This window comes from Chinchilla lanigera, unplaced genomic scaffold (genome assembly GCF_000276665.1).
Source record: "Chinchilla lanigera isolate Chin_1 unplaced genomic scaffold, ChiLan1.0 scaffold00105, whole genome shotgun sequence".
NCBI lineage: Eukaryota > Metazoa > Chordata > Mammalia > Rodentia > Chinchillidae > Chinchilla > Chinchilla lanigera.
In genome coordinates, this window is record NW_004955506.1 from 6,545,654 (window position 1) to 6,567,572 (window position 21,919).

At 44.5% G+C, this 21,919-nt stretch overlaps 1 protein-coding gene and 1 pseudogene across 3 annotated transcripts in view; one reads left to right on the plus strand and one right to left on the minus strand.

The window, feature by feature from the left end:
* Positions 1–21,919, minus strand: part of Sap30bp (SAP30 binding protein) — a 39,125-nt gene that overhangs the window by 10,088 nt on the left and 7,118 nt on the right. For all 3 annotated transcript variants that reach the window (XM_005407493.2, XM_013505977.1, XM_005407492.2), the window contains one exon: positions 5,058–5,100. In XM_005407493.2, coding sequence (XP_005407550.1) covers positions 5,058–5,100 — 43 coding nt within the window. The remainder of the gene's footprint in view (positions 1–5,057; positions 5,101–21,919) is intronic.
* LOC102015972 lies at positions 1,542–2,441 on the plus strand (annotated as a pseudogene).

Here is a 21,919-nt window from a genome sequence, read left to right on the forward strand (position 1 = left end):
CTGCAGGATGCAGAGGGGCTGTAAGCTGGAGGCAATGGGAGTGTTTCCAGTTCAGAAATATCACAGGGGAGCCCATCTAGACTGCCACAACAGCGCACCCTTCCAGGGTGGGACACCAATGGAGTCCCCCATACGGCACTGTCAGCTATGTCAGGAGCTACCGTTCTGGAGGCAACTACAGGTGGGCTTTTCTCCTCTCTTGGTTGCTCTTTTAAAGGGAGAGGTGTCCATGTGTATGGATATGCTTCCCATGCCAAGTGAACAACCTGAGTCTGTATACCCGGAGAAGCTACTTAACGAAAGGAGTTCAGTTCAGGCAGAGGTGCTGACAACCTTGACATCACGAATGGAAGCTACTCTGGACTACACTAATGACGTGACCAGCACTGCAAAATGGATCTTTTTTTTTTTCCCTGGTACTGGGAATCAAACTCACGACCTAGCGCTTGCCAGGCAGGCGCTGTGCCACTGAGCTAAATTCCCAGCCCCAAAATGGATCTTTAAAAAGTTAAGTATTTTTTCTTTTAGAGGGCAGCAATTTTTCTCCTTGTTGCTGAACACATAGCCAATATACTCTTCTCTCCTCAGCCCAAAAGAAGTGACAGATGTAGATGCCGGCCCTAAGAGGCCTGGGGCCAGGTTTCTTTCACAAAAGAGAGGATGAGACAAAGATGGCTGGAGGTGGTAAAGCAAGTATGAAGAGCTCTATTTTCTCTCTGTGCTCCTCCTCCCGTCTGTTCCTTACTATAAAGGACCCTTAGCTGGGTGTGGTGGAACATGCCTGTAATCACAGCACTTGGGAGGGTGAGGCAGGAGGATCATCATGAGTTCGAGGCCAGGCTGGGCTAACATAGTGAGTTCAAGGCCAGTTTCAACTACATAGCAAGACCCTGTCTCAAAAAACAGAACCAAAAAAGGCCCTGTGTCCTCTGTGGGTGAATGACTAAAACTGTGGTGCATTCCTACAATGAAATATTCTAGCAGTAAAAAGAAAGAAATGATGGATATGTTCAAGGACCTAGATGAATTTCAAAAGCATCATGCCAAGTAAAGGAAGCCAGACAGGAAAACTCTAATTCCATTTCTATCAGTCATTCTCAACTGGGATGACTTTGCCCCTCTCAGGAATATATTCTCATTCTGCGAGAGGAAGAGAGAATGGTTTTGGTATTTTTAGAGACCAATGATACTACTAGATATTCTATAATTCACATGATGGCTGGAATGTTCTAGCCCAAAGGATCAACAGATTCCAATTTATATAAAATTCTATTTTTATGTTTTTGTCTTTTTTGAGACAGGGTTTTTTTTTGTTTTTTATGTTTTTGTCTTTTTTGAGACAGGGTTTTTTTATGTTTTTTATGTTTTTGTCTTTTTTGAGACAGGGTTTTGCTATGCAGCTCAGGTTGGCCTCACTTTGTGCCCAGGCTGGATGCAAACTCACATTGATCCTCTTGCCTCAGCCTCCCAAGTGCTAGGATTATAGGTGTGTGCCACCACGCCCAGCTCAATTTATATAAAATTCTAAAAACTTGAGAGTCGCTGCCTGCGGAGGGTGAGCCGCAGTCTCACGCAGGTTGGCCTCTGCATTCACAGAGGCAAGCCTGCGGCTTGTGCTAGTGAGGTCCATGCTCGCGGACAGCGCGCCGGGTCCGGCTGTTCCTCACCTTTCATGCACATCGGCAGCCTGGGTTTTCAGCCCGACCCCACCCAACCATGGCTTCGGCTTTGGAGGAGTTGCAGGATGATCTAGAAGAGGTAAAGGCGTTGCTAGAAAAGGCCACTAGGAAGAGAGTACGTGATGCCCTGACAGCTGAAAAATCCAAGATTGAAACAGAAATAAAGAATAAGATGCAACACAAATCACAGAAGAAACCAGAACTTCTTGACAATGAAAAACCCGCTGCTTGGTTGCTCCCATCACAACAGGATACATGGTGAAGATCAGTAATTACAGAAGGGATCAGTCAGATAGGTTTGTGAAAATCTGTATTACCGTAACTGGAGTTCATCAAGTTCCTGCTGAGAATGTGCAGGTGCATTTCACAGAGAGGTCATTTGATCTTATGGTAAAGAATCTAACTGGGAAGAGTTACTCTATGATTGTGAACAATCTCTTCAAATCCACCTCGGTGGAAGGCAGTTCAAAAAAAATCAAGACTGATACAGTTCTTATCTTGTGTAGAAAAAAAGTGGAAAACACTCAGTGGGAGTACTTAACTCAGGTTGAAAAAGAATGCAAAGAAAAAGAAAAGCCATCCTATGATGCTGAGACAGATCCTAGTGAGGGATTAATGAATGTTCTAAAGAAAATTTATGAAGATGGAGATGATGATATGAAGTGAACCATTAATAAAGCCTGGGTGGAATCAAGAGAGGGGCAAGCCAAAGGAGATACAGAATTCTGAGAGTTTCAAGTTCTTTTGAGAACTATGATACAGAAATACCGATATTTCCAATAAGGGAATGTTGGTGAGCTGCACATAGAAATTTGACAGATAGGGGCTGGGGATTTAGCTCGGCGGCAAAAGCGCCTGCCTGGCAAGCGCAAGGTCGTGAGTTCGGTTCCCGGTACCGGAGAAAAACAAAAAAAAAAAAAAAAAAAAAGAAATTTGACAGATAGCTACAAAGCCTTCAAAGTAAAGGCAGTGACTTCTCCATTTCTTACTGGAGGATTTATTTAAATAAGATATGCATATTAAGTACTTCCTCCAAAGATGGTTCAATTAGTACCCTGGTCATTTTGTTCATGAAAGGGTCACATGGTATTCTCATTGAAATATAAAAAGCAAGTCTTGCTTAATGCAAACAATACATTATACATATTTTTGTTCAGCTAGGAGGTAGAAAACAAAAGTATATGCTTGCCTGTAAGTTACAGATGTCAGCTCCCACTAATGTAAGAATAAGAGTAAAACTGAATTTTTGTATAAAATTCAAATTTGTGCTTGTGCTTCAAATTTGCTGTAGAGAGGATGATCCCCTATTGCCAGCTTGAGCAGTGCAGATAGCAGGGATTACCATGCACTAATCTAATCACAAATGTTTCTATCTAGATTTAAATATATTTGTTTATGAATATAGAAGAAGTAATAGAAAAGCATCTTCGTATAGTACCAGTTAGCAAGTTCTACCATGGATCAGACAGCTTCAGAACTAATAACCCTAAAGTAAAAATAATTAATTTGAAAATCCATTTATTCCTATGTTCAATAAAGGATTTTTATGTAAAAAAAATAAAAAGGCAAAACTTTTATGGGGAGAGTAGATCACTTTCTGCCTGAGGCTGAGGGAAGAAACCATATATAAAGGCAAGTGAAGCAAAAAGGCAAGCTTTAGAGAGATGGAGGCGTTCTGCCTCATCATCATAGTGGGGCTAACACAACTACACACACCTGTCAAAATTCATCAAATGGCACTCTTAAAATTGGCAAACCTTACTCTGAAACTATACTTCAGCAAAGCTTTTTTTTTTTTTTTCTTTCCTAAAAATGTGGTGAGAGGCCAGGAGTGCTGGCACACAGCGGTAATCCCAGCACCTGGAAGGCTGAGGCAAGAGGATCATCGTGACTTTGAAGTCAGTCTGGACTATACACAGTGAGAGCTTGTCTCAAGACAAAAAAAAAAAAAAGTGGAGCGAAAAAGCGCCCAGGTGCCTGAAGAAGTCAGGGCTGAGCTGACTGATGCCCACATACGTTCCATCCCTTGTCCAGCGCTGCCAGTGACAGTGGAGGGCAGCACCGTGTCAGCTCACTGGCAGGCTGCTCTCTAACCCCCAGCTGTGACATTTCTCAGTAGTATGGTCAGGTGCGGCCCGGAGGGGAGAAGAGGCCAAGACTCCTGCCCACAGATTCCCAGTAGGAATGGGCCACTGCCCTCCTAGCAGACATGTGCTTGGCTTCCTTTGCTCTCGAAGCCAACTGCTGCATACCTCCTGTTGTTACTATTTAAAGGACAGGCACTGGGCTTTAGGAAAACACTGGCTTTTATAGGATTTAAAATATTCAAATTCTATTCATTAAGGAACCCAGGGACTGAGGCAGAATCCTGTTAAGGATGTAGGCTGCTTGAAGTTGTCATGCTTCTACCCAATCCTTTCTCAGAAGACAAGAAAAAGGATTCCTCACTCTTTAGTTAGGGGAAATCAGAATGGGATCCCACCTCCCACTTCCAACAAGAGTCTTACTTGGAGAAAGGATAGGTGGGAGGGATGCTAGTGCAGCCCTTCTAGACTACGGCTCTGGTTCTGGTTCAGAAAGTCCCGAATGCCACGACAGACACAAGGCAGTAGGCTCTAGAGGTGTCCTTAGAAGCAGAGGACACTCCAGTGGTGCCATCGTTTGGCGCGAGGTACTTATAGAGACAGAACTACAGCTAAGTGGAACCTACTTTGAAGATCTGAGAAACAGGCAAGGCAAGCAATAATGGCCACCACAGGGAGGGAGAGCTGAGCCCACTGAGAGGGAACGTTCCCTAGGTCAGGCTTGTGGAGCCGTTTCAAAGTCCATGGCCAAATTAAATGGGCCATGGAGCTTTGTAAAAGTATTAAGAGATCGGGGTGGCAAAGGATGGATGGTATGTGGTTTTCCAAAAATGGCTCTCCCCTCCCAAGTCAGCAAGGGCCCCAGAAGCCAGGACTATGAGGACAAAGAAAAGCGCCAGCAGAGGCCACATGCTGACTCCACATGCTGAACAACATGAATATGCTAGTGGAGGGGGAGAAGGGTACAAAGACAGAAGCCGGGCCCAGGGCACAAGAGGAAGAGGCAAAGGCCAAGATGAGCTCCCAACTGATGGAGGCCTTCAACTCCCTCCTGACAACACTGGCAACAGACCAAAGCCCAAGAAAACGCACCATTGAATCTGATTTTCAAAGAAAAACTGTTCCCTAGGGTCTTACCCAGTCACCCTAGAAATGCCAAAGGTCCCGACAAGAAGTATGAAGAAAGGATGCACAGCAGAGAGAAGCCCGAGGCCCAGAGGCTGGTGTGGCCCGAAGCCAGCTTGCTCAGGGAAAGGTACAGAAGCATGGCCCTGGGGCTCCCAGGGGTACTTACCCACTAACTCCTGGGGATCTCGCTTCTCTACTTCTGCATTATCCTGTCAAAGGGAAAGAAATACACAAGAGGTAAGATTGGGCTCCCAAGCCACAGCTCCTCTCTTCACTGAGACATCTGGGATTTTTATGGAAGGAGAAGAGGGATAAAGCACTGCCGGCACCCTAATGGTGAGCAGTACCTTAGGGCTCCTGGGACCCTAGAGCCTCCTACCCCTTCTCCTGTATCACAGCAGCTGGGTGCTAGAGCCTCACATCAGCCTTCTGCCATGGCCTCCAGCAGGAACCAGTATCAACTGACACCAAGGAGACCAGGTGGCAGTGATCCTGCCATGGCCACCTGTGTAACTCGCATCTTGCTTGCTGCTCCCCTGGGTTCAGGCAGTATGACTGGCCAGTGCCCTAGAGCACTACACCTTAACTGCCAGCACTGAGCAAGCAAGCGGGGACCCCTGTATAACATCTGACTCCCAAACCTGTTCCCGAGCCAGTTTTCTTATATTTAATATAGGCAAAGGAGAGGAGAATATCATAAGGATGAAGAGAGAGTGCATGGAACTGCAAAACACGCATACAGCACACCTCCAATAAGCGACAGAAAAGGTGCCCAGCTCAAGGTGCTTTCTCTCTGATCTTTCTCTCTCTTTTCTTTTTTGAGTCTGGGTCTCACTATGTAGTTTAGGTTGGCCTTGAACTCACTAGTCCAGGCTGGCCTCAAACTTACGGCAATCCTCCTGCCCCAGCCTCCCTGTGACATTACAGGCGTGCACCACCACACCTGGCTTTCCTGACTCTTGACTCTATAACCCTTCCTCTGTTGTTGCAAATGTAAAGTGGCAAGAATATACCCACTTCTCTAAAAACCATTAGGATCAGCAATCTCAAGTGCCACTCCAAACTAATGATCCAAACTGTAAAAGATAGGTTCACAGAGAGCTGCTGGATCTTATTTCCTTTCTCTTTACTTGGTGAGGGAAAAGATAAGACAGTGACAACTCTGCAACAAGATCTTCACAGAAAAACAGCCACAGAGATTTGGGTTGCACTTACAGGAAGAATGCTGCATCCAACTACATCTCAGGAGGGAAAGTGTGAGGAGGGTTATCAAATTCACTTCCAGCCATGGCACCATGCCAAAACCAGACTACAAGTTCTTAGCTCCCTTCCCCGAAAAGTCCCTCCTAATTCTGAGGCCAAAATCCTCCATTTCTGTTGAACACTGCAGCTATTCATTCAAACTGCAAGGACAATGATGAAGCCAGGCTGCTTAGCAACACATCTCTTTTAGTCATTTGCTCCCTGCCAATCAGGTGGGCAAAGTGCAGGCTTGGCCTGGGCTGAGGTAGAGAAGGGGTGGGAGGCGGGCCTGGAGGGCTGCCTAGTCAAGTTCAGGTTGGAGTCATAAATCAAGTGTTCTATTGAGAGTGCGAGTATCTCAGGGGACCAACAACAATCTCTTTATAGCAGTGACTCTGAAAAAATCCAATGTGAAAGAGCCAGTCAATAACACAACAAGGGACTGTAAACTTTCCTCCCATTTTGCCTCTAAGCAACAGCTTTCTGGGTGCTAATTATGGGAAAGCATCAGCTGAGTGTATACTACTTCCCCGCCAGCCAGATCATACTGAAAACTGATGTATAAATTCTCCAAAGGTCCTACAGTCACTGTTCTCCAAGGCCCTGTACCCTCAAGCCCCTGTGATGGGCAGAAATGCAGTACTGTGGGAGGAAGCTCTACAGTCACTGGAATTTGTGTGTGTGTGTGTACACACACACATGCACTTTTTATTTTAAGGCTGGGTTTTGCTAAGTTGACCACGCTGTCCTTGAACATTTTTTTTTTCCAGTACCAGGAATCGAACTCATGAACTCGCGCTTGCCAGGCAGGCGCTGTGCCACTGAACTAAATCCCCAGCTCCCCAAACTTTTTGTTTTGAGACAGGGTCTCACTGTGCAGTCCAGGCTGGCCTTGAACTCAGAGTGATCTTCCTACCTTAGCCTCCTGAGTGCTGGGATTACAGGTGTGTCACCATGCCTAGCTATAGCCTGGAACTTGTGATCCTGTTTCTGCCTCCCGAATAGCTATGACCTCAGGTCTACTGACATTCTAATCCAGTATCTATCCCAGTGTGACAGGAAGTCTCCAACATGCCACATCTCTTCAAAGGAAAAAATATGTTACTTCAGGAGCTCCCTGGGTACAGTAAGATGGAAGGGGAAAGGATGTAAGCAGTGGGTAATTCCTGCATTTCACAAGGGCCTAGCTGGCTTAGTGGTGGTTGTTTAGTCATGTCTCAGGAAGAAATGCTATCATGGGGGTAAAAAAAAAAAATCATAGACAGTCTTTTGCCTTATGGCTTGCCTCCCCATGCCACCCAAATTAATCCTTCTGCACACACAAACTGGGCAGTTGGTTTCAATTTGCCAACTAGTCTAGTTTTTTGCTGCAAGGGGATGTAGAACCATAGTGAAAATCTCTGCCTCTTGCTGGCCACACTCGTCATGTTTTAAAAGGTATTCCTTCTGCCGGACTCCAGTAAGCTAGGTGTGGGTCAGCTGAGTCCCCGGCGCTGTGTCACTGCACTGAGCTACTCCTGAGGAGAACCAGTGTTTTCGTTCCTTAGATGTACACCCTCCCCCAGCAGCCTTGCTCTGGGACTGCCTGCACAGGGGAAGTGAGGGGCCGAGCCTTCAGTGGAGACAGGTTCAGACTCAACAAGTCCTAGGAAAGCTCAATGCCAAGAGGACCATGGACAATGGCGGAAAATAATCCAAGGTTGCTTCTGAAAGCCACTGATACCTAACAAGCAAGTTTCACCCAACGAAAGCCACCTCTTTTCTGACCATCAAACACTGACACCATAAGGATCTCTGCCACCAATGGCAAGGAAGAAAGAGCTGGGATGGGGCTATGTCACACTAAAAAGAAAGACTTAGACAGACATCCTTCTACAGGTCATGATGGATGCTAGAAACTCAGTATGAGAATGAATCAAGCCATGAATGACGGCCATCACGAAGCTAACCATGGCACGTGAAAAAACATGAAAAAATACGGATGGAAGAAAGGCAATCACTAAATTGCTAGTAGTGCAGAAATCAGTGTTACAAAACCTGCTCTTGTAAAGTTTCACCATGTTCCTAGATAGGCAGGAAGAGGGAAGAGGGGTTATAAAGACACAAATAGAAAGCAACAAGAAACCACTGTTCCTCTTTCCTTCCTGCAAAGCCATGTTCTGAAATGCACAGGCGACACTTGTCTTGACTTGTATAGATCCATCCCTCTGGCTTCTAGTTGGTAAAAATAATGAACTCAGCCTGAGCTCTATTTACCAGTCATTTGCGTCAGCCAGGAGGCATGGAACCCACAGCCCCGGGCAAGGCGGCAACAGTACACACCCCTCAGGCAGAAAAGGCTGAGGGATTCTCACCCAGTCTATGAGGAAGATGAAGTGTCACTTGAGGAAAGGGAAGTTCCTTTCCTTTTCCCCTTAGGAGAAAAGACTGGTAAAGCTCTCCAGCTTCTTAGTTCAACCCCAATTAAGGCACAAGAAAAAACAAAACCCAAATTCACAGCTTTCCAACAGGAGCCGAATGTGCAGACAAAGAAGGGAGGACAGAACAGCTGGGCTGGTCAAAGAAACCAAATAGAGGCAAGGACTCCTCTTCTGTCCACATCCTCCCTCTCCTGGAGACTGAAGTGGCTGCAGAAGGCTGGAGAACAGTTCCAGTGAACCTGCCAATTTGGTTTCCTAATTGTGACTTCTAAGAATGCACTAACTACAGCTGTAGCTCAGTGATAGGGGCCCTACTGTTCTCGGGAATTACAGAACCTGGCATGTGGGTCCCCCCGTGGAGAACACAGAAGCCCAGCCACCAAGGGAGCTGACTGGCAGAGGAAGGAAGCAGAAACAATAGGGATCCATGAAGCTGGAGGAGCTGCCATTTGAGTTGGGAGGACTTACTCACAGCAGAGAAGTAGCAGGTCTTCCGGGAGAGAATGGAGGTTTATTTACAGCCTACAATGCCTTTGGTCCTTCCTGAACCAGCCCCACAAAACACGCACAAGCTCCAGAGACAAAGTGAAGACACAGAACTGGTAGTCTCTGGGACTTGGATTTTGCCAATCTACATTTCTCTTCCTAGCTTTTAGGGACAGAGAAAGCACTCTGAGCAGGGCGCAGGGGAGTCTTTCCCGAGGCCAGGCACAGGCATGCTATGCACTGGGTTTTTTCAGTTGCCTAATATACAGTAATGTGGTAACTGATACCAACTACACACCTTATATTCTCAGACCTGCGGCAGCTCACACAATTGTAAAGTCCTAACGGTATCTCACTTAATAAGCAGAGTAGTGCTTAAGGTCAATGTTTACCGAAGCCCTGAGGCTCTGCTATTTTAATTCTTTCCTCCCTTCACACCAGGTTTCTGCAATCTCTGGTTCCTGACCGCTCTTGCCTAGTAAGTAAGCCCTCTGCAGACCCAGACATCAGCCTAAGGAAGTTTCCTCTACCCCCAACTCCCTGGCCACTGGAGATTCACTGCCTTACGTGATGGTGTCCAGTTTACTGCCTGGCATGGTCAGGGCCTAGCCGGAGGAGGTGCTCAAACACTGATATCTGCTTCTGTCTCATGAGTTTTTCTTCACTCCTGTGCAAGGTTTCATAGTTAAAGGTAACTATCAAATGGTGTGGTGTAGTAAATAACTCCAAGTCTTTGAACCTGTTTAACTCAATTAGTTTCAGCATGTAGGCTGCTGAAAACAGAAAGAGGCAGCAGCAGATGAACTAACAGAGAGACTAGACTTGCAATAACAAGGCTTCAGTGGGGACAGGTGGGAGGTAGGGAGCAGCCCTAATACTAAATTAAGAACAATTTAAAAAGATGAAATTCTTTGCTCTTCCTACCCTCTTTCAAACCTTTGAGCATGATGTGTCTAAAAACTTGGACAAAAAGAAAGAACTGGGGCAGGTGTGATGGCACACGTCTGCTGTGCCAGACACCTGGAAGGCTGAAATGGGAGGATCAGTGGAACCTTCAGGTAGGAGGCTGACACCAGTCAGCACAGCACAGCAGACTCCCCTAAAACACACACTCACACACACACACACACACACACGAATTATGGTATAGTGACTTTATTCCACAAGTAATTTACCGAGCACTTACTATATTCCAGGCAACGGACCAAGCCCTGGGGATAAAATATAAAAATTCAATCTAGGGGAACAACTTCAGGTATTATTCTAACCTCTTAATCAATGATCTCATATTTAATTTTATGACAGCCCCAGGAAACTGTGTTCTAAGCCACCAGACAATACTGCTGCTTCAGAACTGGCATGCCTGAAGCGCCGTGCTGTACCCAGGAAGCCTTCTTGGGGATATCAAAGTGACAATCAAAAGTCATGGTTGGGGGTGTGGAGGGAAAACTGTCACACAGTGAAGCCACAAAACCCAATGTAGTGTGGGAACATCCCCCCTCTTGTGGTCCAGCTGCTGCTCCCACATGCAGAATGGCCCATCACCAGCTCATTTCCTTCAGTTGTATGCTATGGGCCAGGACTGGGCCATTGCCATGAGCACACCGCCTGCCTGCTGAGGGATGGAAACACTGCACTTATCAGAAAAATGGGCGGAAGTTGGTGGGGCTGCTCTGGATGCACTGGAATTGCCTTTGCTCTCAGACAGCTTACCAACAGGAAGGCTCAGCTTCTACAGGAAGGGTTAAACAGAGTCTGCCAAGACAAAGTAAACCAGCTCTAGAATCGGCCCTGTAGACTAATGAAACGGCAGGGAGGGGGAAAGAAAACGGCCTCTTTCTCCATCTGAAAAGTGTGTTTAAAATAAAGCAGTATGGTCCAGCTTGACTGAGAATATTCTGCTACCTGAAATGTGTTGCAACTAACCAGACTTCAATATAAATGCAAAAGCCTGGCCCAGGGCCCTTTCCAAAGGGGGAGATTTTTTGTTCTCTAACTGTTCCAAGTTTCATCTACATCTGAATCAAGACACCAAGGATTTTTCATTTCTTGGCATTTGTAGAGGACGGTCAGGGCCATTTTATCCTTCCCTAAAGCTTCAGGGTGGCTGTTTCTGGGTGCAGAGTATGCACTGTACCAAGGAAAAGAGTCAGATTCTTGGTGGTGTGGCCCAGCCACTTCATTTCCTTCAGGGCTTCCTACAACAGCTTAAGGCTTTAGGCTAGAATGGTGGGAGGTTGCAGGGAGAGAGAAGCTTAAAGCCAATCAAGGACAAAGGAGACAGCAGTATGACCTGAAAATGGCAAAGTGAAGTTTGTGAAACACAACTCTACATGGCCACCAATTTTTTGTTTTTTTTGGTCTTTTTGAGACAGGGTCTCGCTATGCAGTTCAGGGGCCTTGAACTCACAACAATCCTCCTGCCTCAGCCTCCCAAGTGCTGGGATTACAGGTGTGCACCACCATGGCTGGCTTCCACCAAATTATAAAAGCATTATTCCATCAAAGAGGGTCAGTACCACCCTGAGGTACTAGATTAGCACCATCAGGGCAAATATATCTGAGATACCTGAAAGCCAGCAACTGGTCATCACCTATACATTGGTATCGCTTCTTGGCCTTTTGGCTAAGATCAAGTGTACACATTGGTAAGGAAGGGGAATTCACTATCCTTAGTGCCAGAAGGAAAGTGAGTATCTTTAGGCATGGCTGGGGGAAAATTTATCTAACTCTCAAGTTAGAAGTACAGCACTTGGGAGTGTGAGGCAGGACGATTGCCATAAGCTGGAGGAAGCCTGACCTACATAGTGATACCCTATCTCAAAAATCAAATCAAGCCAAACCAAACCAGTTAGGAGTACAAAGGAACAAAATCTTGTAAAACTCAGAAAATTGCAGAGTAGCCTTTCAAAGAACACGGATTAAAACAGAATCAACATGGAAAGTACTAGATCTCTGAGAAGAGGCAGTTTTCTGCATCATATAATTTCAAAAAGATGAGTCCCAGCTGGGGAAGGAGGAGCCTTGCCACACCTTGGTTAGCAATCCACGGCATCTGGCTCTGAAAGGAAAGGGGTATGTCGGGGCTTGCATGGCAGATAGGGCAGACCAGGCATGCAGTGGATCCCTCTCAGCTCCAGAACCATGGGGTAGTGGGGTGGGGGTTCTGGAAGTCTCAGCTTCAGTCTACTTGGAACAAATGAGGTCAAGAAGGCCCCTCTGGCACTGTGGTAGAGTTGAGAGAGGGGTAGGAGAGAATAATGGTTGCTCCTCCCTTTGCATGAGATCACAACTTCAAGCAATTACAGTGCTTCTACCCGGAGCATTCAGCTCAAGATTTAGCAAGGCTTTCTTTGGGAGGTGGCAGGACAGAGTACTTGGCCTGGATTTCTTTCACTGTGGACAACAGGAGCGACTTCTGTGGCCTGCCATCTGTCTCAGACCAGGTCACTACCCAGGCAGACCCCTAGGCCCCAGCCTGGGATGGGTTCTCATGAGCATATCCACTTCATGGACTTCTAGAAATCTCACTTCTGCAAGGACAGCCCTGGTGTATTAAGGACAAGCCTAAAGAAAGCCATTTATTTTGCTGACACCAGGTAAGTGCCAGATACTAGTAGGGTCAGGCATTCTCAACAGTTCAAAGATCACATTACAATTTCCTGTGAGAATAGGTGGTTCACAGAACAGCAATGGTCAAAGGTCATTTCCTTCTTTGGTCCTAGGTGAGTTGCGCTGTAACTTTTTTCTCTAGCCAGCACTGAAAGGGTTACGGGGCATGGGAGAAAGAACATATGGTAGGAGTAGGTGGGATGCTAAACCAAGATGGAGGGGTCAAGCCTTCCTCCCATACTGGAAACAGAAAACACTAAAAACTAACATTCATTATTTGAGTCTTACAATACCCCTACAAGGCAGACAAATAAACGGAGGTTCATTTTGCAGACAAACAAACGGAGGTTAAGTGTGATGAAGAATATTTTGTACTGTAGGCAATGGCAATGCTGAAGTTCAAACTCGCTGAGCGTGGTAGCTCACCCATGTAAGCCTCTCTGACTATTTGGAAGGCTGAGGAAGGAGGATTGCTGCAAATTTGAGGCCAGCCTTGACTACACAGTGAGTTCAAAGCCAGCCTGAACTATATAGTGAGACTCTATTTCAAAAAACTTAAGAAAAAAAAAATCCAAACTGAAGCCTCTGTGACTCCAAAGACCAGAAACACCTTCTCCTTTAAGACAAGAGGCTACAAACAGCAGCAGTGTCTATAAAGTAGCTAGTTAAGGGGCTGGTGATTTAGCTCAGCAGCATAGCGCCTGCCTGGCAAGTGCAAGGTCGTGAGTTCAATTCCTGGTGCTGGAAAAAAAACCCAAAAAAACCAAAAAAAAAAAAAGAAAGAAAGAAGTTAAGGGGCTGGGGATTCAGCTCACGGGCACAGTGCCTGCCTGGCAAGTGCAAGGTTGTGAGTTTGATTCCCAGTACAGAAACACCCCCCTCCCCCACAAAACAAACAAACAAAAATAAAGTAGTTAGTTAAACCAGGAATAAGCTAATATCAAAGAATACAGAGAAAAAATACTACCCAGGAATGACTCTAGCTGGCTGAAGAGTGAAACAGGCGCTAATCTTTCAACTTAGGAAGATGACCAGATTCACTACCTTCCAGCTATGAGGATCACAGAAACCACTCCCAAATGCATGGTGCCCCAGTGACTAATGTCTGAGTAGACCGGAGCGGAAGACTTAATCACACAAACAGTGGGTGCTGCCACCCTGTCCTCTGCTAGAAACTTCAGGGGACTCACAGAAGAGAAGCCACCAAATCCTGAACCCTACTTAAGTACTCCTTTCCTGGGTGAACAACCATGTGGACTTCCAATGAGAGCTGGAACTTCAAAGGATGGGTTATTTCTTCTCATCTGACAGGAACACAGCAGGTTTCTGGTCCAACAGAGAATCTCACTGGACAGACACTGCATGCATAGTATTTTACTCAATAACAACTATAAAAATGTATTCAAGTTTGGCTACTATAATGTACTCATTGTGGACTTAATCTATGTAGCTGAAACAAATGAGAGTTGGGGGGAACCGATGTGAAAAGCATGATGCTAAAGTTGGCATTATTACTAGAACAAGAGTTGGATCTCAACGAGGTTTTTCTTTTTCTTTTTGAGATGGGGTCTTGCAGTGTAATTCAGACTGGCCTTGAACTCACTATGTAGTTCACACTCGCCTCAAACTAGGTAGTTGAGGCTGGCTTTGAACTCATGGCCATTTATCTTCCTGCCTCAGCTGCCCAAGAGCTCAGATTTACAGGTGCGTATAACCATGCCTGGCTCCAAGGTTCCTTTTCTTCTTCTTCTTTTTTAAAAAATTATTCCACATTTAAATATTTAGATAATTTAATACTCCCAGCAAAAATATTTTTTCTTATACCAGTTTTACTGTTATTTAACTTATGTACTATACAATTAATACATATTTAAATTATTAATTTTCATCATTCTTCTAATAATATTACTTGTTTGTTTTTTATTTTTTTCTATCAGAAATTGAACTCATGACCTCAGGCTTGCTAGGCAAGCGCTTATGCCGCTGAGCTATATCCCTCTTCTAATAATATTACTGACTGTAGCAATACTGAAGAAGGAAACAAAAATGGATGCAAAATATATATACTACTTTTGGGGAAACATAAAAGAAAGATGAAAGAATGAACTGGGCCTGGTGGCACACACTTGTTTCCAGGGGTGCCAAAAGACCCATGGCTCCTATTCCGTCCCATCTCACCCCACCTGCACTCTTAAATCTTTTATATCGGGATGACTAGAACCTGATGCTACTTGTTCATGAAAATTCTAGCATCTTGCTTTTAAACTTCAGCCTGGAGGTATAGCAAGCATACCTAGAGTCCAAGCAAGTAAACTCTGCTCTGTAGAGAACTTGCAGGAGATTCCACAGTATCTTTACTTATGTCGTCAATAAAGAAAATATAAGACCACAACCTGTAGAGTTGCCCACATACAGCTGCTGGCTGGCTCCTGAAAGTTCTAAGACCAATGGTGAATAGCAGATCCCACGCCAGGGAGTTTTCAGTTTCCACATCTTTGGATCTCAATACTCCAGAAGATCAGAAATAATAAGGACTTGGAGTGGAGGAGAATGAGGGAACCACTGAGTGAGATCTGCCTCATACAACCCTTTGTCTAGACCGAGTCAAGAATGCAGTACTTAAGAAACCTGACCTTTTTCAGGGTAGGTATGGAGAGCGGCAGGGGCCATGTGAGGACTTACATCATACCCTGCCACAACATTAGTGATCTACCATTGCAGTTCCCAAACTATGAAACAGGGCACACCTCAGGGCACCCCAGCAAATTTCACAAAGGTAATACACAATATAAAAAAATTTCACAGGAAACATAGCATTATTTGACATCTATTAGATACCACACAAATTTATGTATTTTTTCAAGAAGGCACTGAATTGTAAGGTTAGTAATGGCTAGTGTTTGGAGCTAATTACATAGGATACCCAAAGTTTTCTTTTTTTTTTGGTGTGGGGGGTAGTGGGAATTGAACTCAGGACCTTGTGCTAGCCAGGCAGGCACTTGTGCCGCTGAGCTATATCCCCGGCCCTGGAGCTAATTAGTTAGGAAATGGGACTGGTAGGTATTTCTCTGGCATAGGGACTCTGAAAAACTACTGAGATACCAGTATGCTGAAAAATGAGGCAACTTCTGACCTGCAGGATAAGGGTTTATAATTAGATACAGTATGCTGAAAAGGCTGTTCACTGCTCACTAGTTTGTTTCTCCCTGAGAAGCACTTTCACATACATTACCTCACATAGCTGTCTCAGCTCTAAAACAAAAAGTGAATATCACAGCCCTGACTTCACAAACGGGGTGGAGGTGGAGACAAGCCAGGGTGCCACTCAAGCCTTCTGACAACAAGGCCACTAGCCTGGCTTGAAGTTGTAAACTCCACATTTCTGTAGTCCTTTTGGCTGCTCCAAAGTAGTGGGGATTAAACCCAGGCCCTCATGCAGGCAAGGCAAGGCCTCTACCACAGAGCTACATTCTTACCCTTCTCTCAGCTTTTTATATTTTGAGACAGGGTCTTGCTAAGTTGAGCTGGGCTCAAATTTTTGATTCTTTTGTCTCAGCCTCTTAAGTAGCTGGGATCACGTGTGTGAGCCACTGTGCCTGTTCTCCAAGAATTTAAAAAATGTTTTCTTTTACTTTAATAGGGTCATACATGCCTTTAAAAAAAATGCCAGAACAATTTTTCCCCAACTATGTTGCTTCCTTGACCCAGACACTCCTTTTGTTTTTATAGATGCCTGCTCCTTGGGCCAGGAGGATTCTTTTCCTAGATCAGAGCCTGGACCACAAGACTTCAGGGAACCAGCAATCTTAGTCTCTCTCAGCCAGCTGGTAATGAGCTTCTCCATCTTCCTTGCTCCAAGTTGTCAATCCCCATGCTTGTTTTCAAAGGAAGGGTGTGTCAGGGACAGTCAGTGAGTGGAAATACCTCCATCCACAGGAACTCTAGGAGTGGAGAAAAAAAATAAACAAGGGGAAACGTTCCAGGGCAACCAAGGTAAAACATGGATCGAGGAGAGTGGCAAAGAGGGACACTCATGTGCCAAGGGTAAACAAATGGAGGAAACACTTAATCCACCAGGCGCCCCTTGCCTGAAGACAGGAGCTGCAGGACTGCTACTACTAGTTTGACCTTTTCTAGGACAGCAGTGCCACCTTGTGTTGAGGAACTAGAGCATATAAGGGACAAGCTGCTTCCTGAGGAGGTAAGACCAGAAACTTGAGGTTAGGGAAAAAGTAATCCAATGAAAGTGCTCAAGCCTTCAGCTTCCTGTGGAATACTCAGAAGCCTCCCCGCTGACCTCTCTCTGGTTTGCAGCAAACTGAGCACCTGCAGAGTCCAGTCCCTGCCACCCCAGCTGATGGACAAGACCTGAGACTCCCTGTGCAAGTGGGTCTGGAGTTATCATCTCTTCTTCAGACTCCCAAATGGGGGACTTTGCAATCATACGTAATTCCAAACACTAGCAAGATACATATTAGGGCAATTTCCACAGTCTTGGCACTGAATTCAGCAGATAATAATGTTTGGGACTACTCAATTAAGCTTCTTCACCATACCCAAGTTCCTTCCCTGGAGGTTCCCAGGGAACTCCATGGGGTTTAGTGCAAACTCAGCCTACAAATTTCTTTTCTGTCTTGTGTTTTGAGACAGAGCTTCACTATGTACTCCAGGCTGGCCTTGAACTAACTCATGATCCTCCTGCCTCAGACTCTCAAGTGCTGGGATTACAGGTGTGCATCACCACACATAACCTACAAATTTCTTCTAGGACACTTGCAGCTCAACTCACTTTTGGCCTGGAGATGAAAAGTTCTTTATAACGTGAAGGCAAACCTCTACTGTGTAATTCTGTGTGCTGCTTCCTGTTCTGCATCTGGGAGCCACCACCTTTCCCTTCTAAACCTTCAAATATCAGAAAGTGCCCACCAGCTCTTCCTAAGCCCTCTCTCTTCTGGCTGCTTTGCCTTTTCCTCACATTACATAGTTACAAACAAAACACAACAGCCCATTTCACTTAAGAATATCTTTAGCAAGACAATTAAAATAATTAGTTTTATTAAATCTTGATCCTTGAGTACGAACCTCCTTTATATGAGGTGTGATGATATGAAAGGTGTGCATAAACAATTTTGCTGTATACCAAAGTAAGAATGGCAGCCTTAAGGAAAAGGATTACTATGATTATTTGAGTTGCAAGCTCTACTAGCTGTTGTTCTTCAAGGAACACCTCCCCACCCCCCAAAAATGGGGACTGAACCCCGTGCCTTTGCACAGGCCTATGTCCCTAATCCCTTGGAACACCTTCTATGTGTGTGAGACTGTGCACGTGTGTGTGTGTGTGTGTGCAGGTTTGACTTGTGGTTGAGCCCAAGGCCTTCACACTGAGCTGCAGCCTCAGCCCTTTTTTATTTTGAAAGCAGATCTCATTAGGTCACTAAACTGCCCAGGCAGGGCTCAAACTTTAATCCTCTGCCTCACCCTCCCAGAATGCTGGGATTAGGACAGCTTTACCATGACCGGCAAGGAACACTATTTTCATAAGAATGACTGACAAACAGCCTTGTAATTTGAACTTGTGCTTGGCAGATGTACATTTTCTCAAAAATGAAGTGTACCACTCCAGGGAAAACTCTGATAGTGCTTAGTTAAAATAAAATTTAAAGTTTCCAAGGAAAAATGACTAGAACCTTGGAAAATGTAACCCTGACTGCTTTTAAATATTTAATAGTTTATATAATGAGAACAGTGACATCACTAGCAAGTACAGTTTTTTGGATATTATGGGACCAAATGTGTCAATATTTAGAAAATCTGCTTTACTAAGGAAACCAATATTGTTGCCTGGTAATGTAAAATCACCAATGGGTAAAAGACTCATTTGGAGTATAAGGCAAATCCATGGTTTTAGGACAACAAATTCACTGATTAGTTTTACATTCCTCATTGCGACTAACCTTTAGAAAACTACCACTTGCTGAGTTTTGATGAAGTATCAAAAAAGAATAACTATAGCTACTTTCCTCCCTTCAACCACCTATCTGTGTAAAGTCAGATTTTCTGTATAAAGTCAGATTTTCTTCAAATATTATAAGCTGGATACAGTGCTGCATGTTTATAATCCCAACTACCTGGGAGGCTGAGGTAGAAAGAACAAAATTGAGGCCAGTCTTGGCAACTTAGTGAGACCTAGTCTCAAAGAATAAAAAGTGCGTGGGATAAAGCTCAGTGGTAGAGTAGTGTCTAACACAGGTTCAACACCCAGTACTGCCAAAAATAAAACAAAACAAAACAAAAAACTTAACAAAAAGACATACTGTAACAGACTGAATTCACAAACCATTACGTGAATCCAGCTGACTTTTATAAGTGGCACAATAGAGAGACTTGTAAAGAGTAAAACAATGCCGCTCTTTACTAACATTCTTCTTTATTTTGGAAATAATTATTTTACAGAAAAATGTCATTTATATTAGTATGTAATGGGTTGACTTTTGTTATTTTAAGGTAAGTAAATATAATTTTGCCAAGTATGGTGGTGCACATCTGTAATCCCAGCACTTGGGAGGCTGAGGCAGGAGGATTGCTGCAAGTCTGAGGCCAGCCTGGGTTACATAGTGAGTTCAAGGCCAGCCTGAACTACACAGCAAGACCCTGTCTCATAAAATACACACACACACACACACACACACACACACACACACACACATATAATTTAAAATTTAACTTCTAAGAATAGTAAATATCAATAGAAAAAAACCCAAAATGAGTTCTTTGGGGTCCTCTATTTATAATTGTGTAAATGAAAGCTGGGTACACTGGCACCTGCCTGTAATCCTAGCCACTTGTGAGCTTGAGGTGGGAGGATTATGAGTTCCAAGCCAGCCCAGGCAATATACCCGGTCTCAAAATAAAATAAAAAAGGGCACAGATGTAGCTCAGTGATACAGAGCTTACCTGACATGTGCAAGGCCTACCTAGGCTTAATCCCCAATACTGAGGGAGCAGGGTTTCGAGGAGGGAAAAAGAAAACACAGACGGGAAAATGCCACCTAGTGGAAAAAAGCCATGACAGCAACTTATTTGCTAACCAAATAAATGATACCTCTAACAAAGATCTACTCTAGTAACATGTAACATTGTTAGAAACTTTATATACTTAAGGGTGAAATAATCAAATTAAGGGTTAATAATTTTAATCTTTAGCTGGCCTGGTGGTACACACCTATAATCCCAGTACTCGGGAAGCTAAGGCAGGAAGATCACTATGAGTTCAGTTCAATACATTGTGAGACCCTATCTTAAAACAACAATGAAAAATTTAATCTTCAAATTAATCAATTAAATGTGCCACAAAAGTTCTGGGTTTGCGTACAGCCTTCTATCTGGAACTTTGTGATGTAAACTCAGGCAGGAGGAAGCAAGGGCTAAGAGAATCATAGAAGACTCACGCTGGGGATTGCTTCTAGTCACTGGGGAAGGCCGTGGGGACTCTCCATGGTGACCTCTGGCACCCATAGGGGCTAGAAGACATTTAATCTAGCAGGCTCTGTCTAAACCTTCTGTGCTCACCCTCCAAAAGAACTAAATCTAGTTACTTTGGGGGCTGGATTTTGTGTTCTGACATGAGACTGCCCCACAGGAACAGAAATGATTGCATGAAAACTTCCTTGCATAGTAAGACTTGAAATTCAAATGACTGAATGAGGAACTGTAAAGCTCACGGGTCAAGGGGTGAGTCTGAATGACAAGTCTTTTCAGCCTTGCTACAGAACTCAGAAAGGGATGGCTGAGTGCAAGACACATTCATAATCTTCCCAAGCCTCCCTTTTCAGGTTTTCCCCCTATTCTTTAATAACTGCTTCTAGATAGACAGCAAAGCCTGCTATATTTTCTGGGGCCCCCTTTCTTTTCTTTTCTTTTTTTGACTTTTGGAGACAGGGTCTCACTATGCAGTTCAGGCTGGCCTTGAGCTCACTTATGTAGCCCACGGTGGTCTCAAACTCGCAGTGATCCTCCTGGCTCAACCTCCCAAGTGCTGGGATTACAGGTGTGTGCCACCCTGCCTCAGCCTCCCAAGTGCTGGGATTACAGGCATGTGCCACCATGCCTGGCCCCCCTTTCATAAAAGTACATCTTTCCTCAAGAATCCATTGTTGGGATCACAGCACCCTAGAAGAAGCGGTGACAGTCAAGACATGAGCCCAACACACCAGGTAACTCCTCCGGGTGGCCTTAAGTAAAAGCAGCAACTGTACACATGAAGGATCTAGGTCCCACAAATCCTTTTTCTCCACAACTTAAACCCAGCACTTGACTTGTTTCACATGCAGGCTCTAAGTCCCACATATCCTAAATTCTATGACAGAAGAACACTACTACTACTACTACTACTACTACCTACTGCTTTACTACAGTTTTCTTTTTGCAGCCTGAGTAGAGCAGGACCATCTTTGACATGGGCTACAGGTCTGCCCATACTCTCCTGCCAGGAAAGTCTGGGAAGTTTGTAGGCCTGGATTTTTTACTCTGCACAGAGTAACCTGCATTTAATTTCTAGGGTTTGTATTTTCTTTCTCTTGTATGCTAGTGCCAAATCATTCTCTATCTTTTTCTCTGGCACTGGGATGCTCTACCACTGAGCTATATCCCTAGCCCTTTTATTTTGAGACAGAGTCTTGCTAAATTACTCAGGCGGGACTCAAACTTGTAAGCCTCCTGTCTCTGCCTCCAAAGTGCTGGGATTTCATGCATGTGCCACTGTGCCAAGCTTCAAAACTTACTATCTTGGTAAAATGCGTTCTTATCTGAATCACTGACAACCTTTCATGGATTTATCTGAATGTATGCACACAGCTGTACCAAACCACAGTCCAAACATGGAAAAGCTTACATTGTATTTTCAGATATGCCATTGGCCCTTCATATATGTGGGTTCTGCATCTATGGTTTCAACTAACTGTTGACTGAAAGTATTAAAAAAAAAAATTGCAGCCAAGCATGGTGGCTAAGACTTACAATAAAGCCAGGTGTGGCGTATGCCTGTAATCCTAGTACTTGGGAGGCTGAGGCAGGAGGATCTTTGCAAGTTTGAGACCAGCCTAGGCTACAAAGTGAGCTGAAAGCCAGCCTGAACTACATAGCAAGACCCTGTCTCAAAAAGACAAAAAAAAAGAGACCTATGATATCAATACTCTAGAAGGCTAAGGCAGAAAAATGGCAAGTTAAGACCCTATCTTAATAGTAATAATAATAATAATAATAATAATAA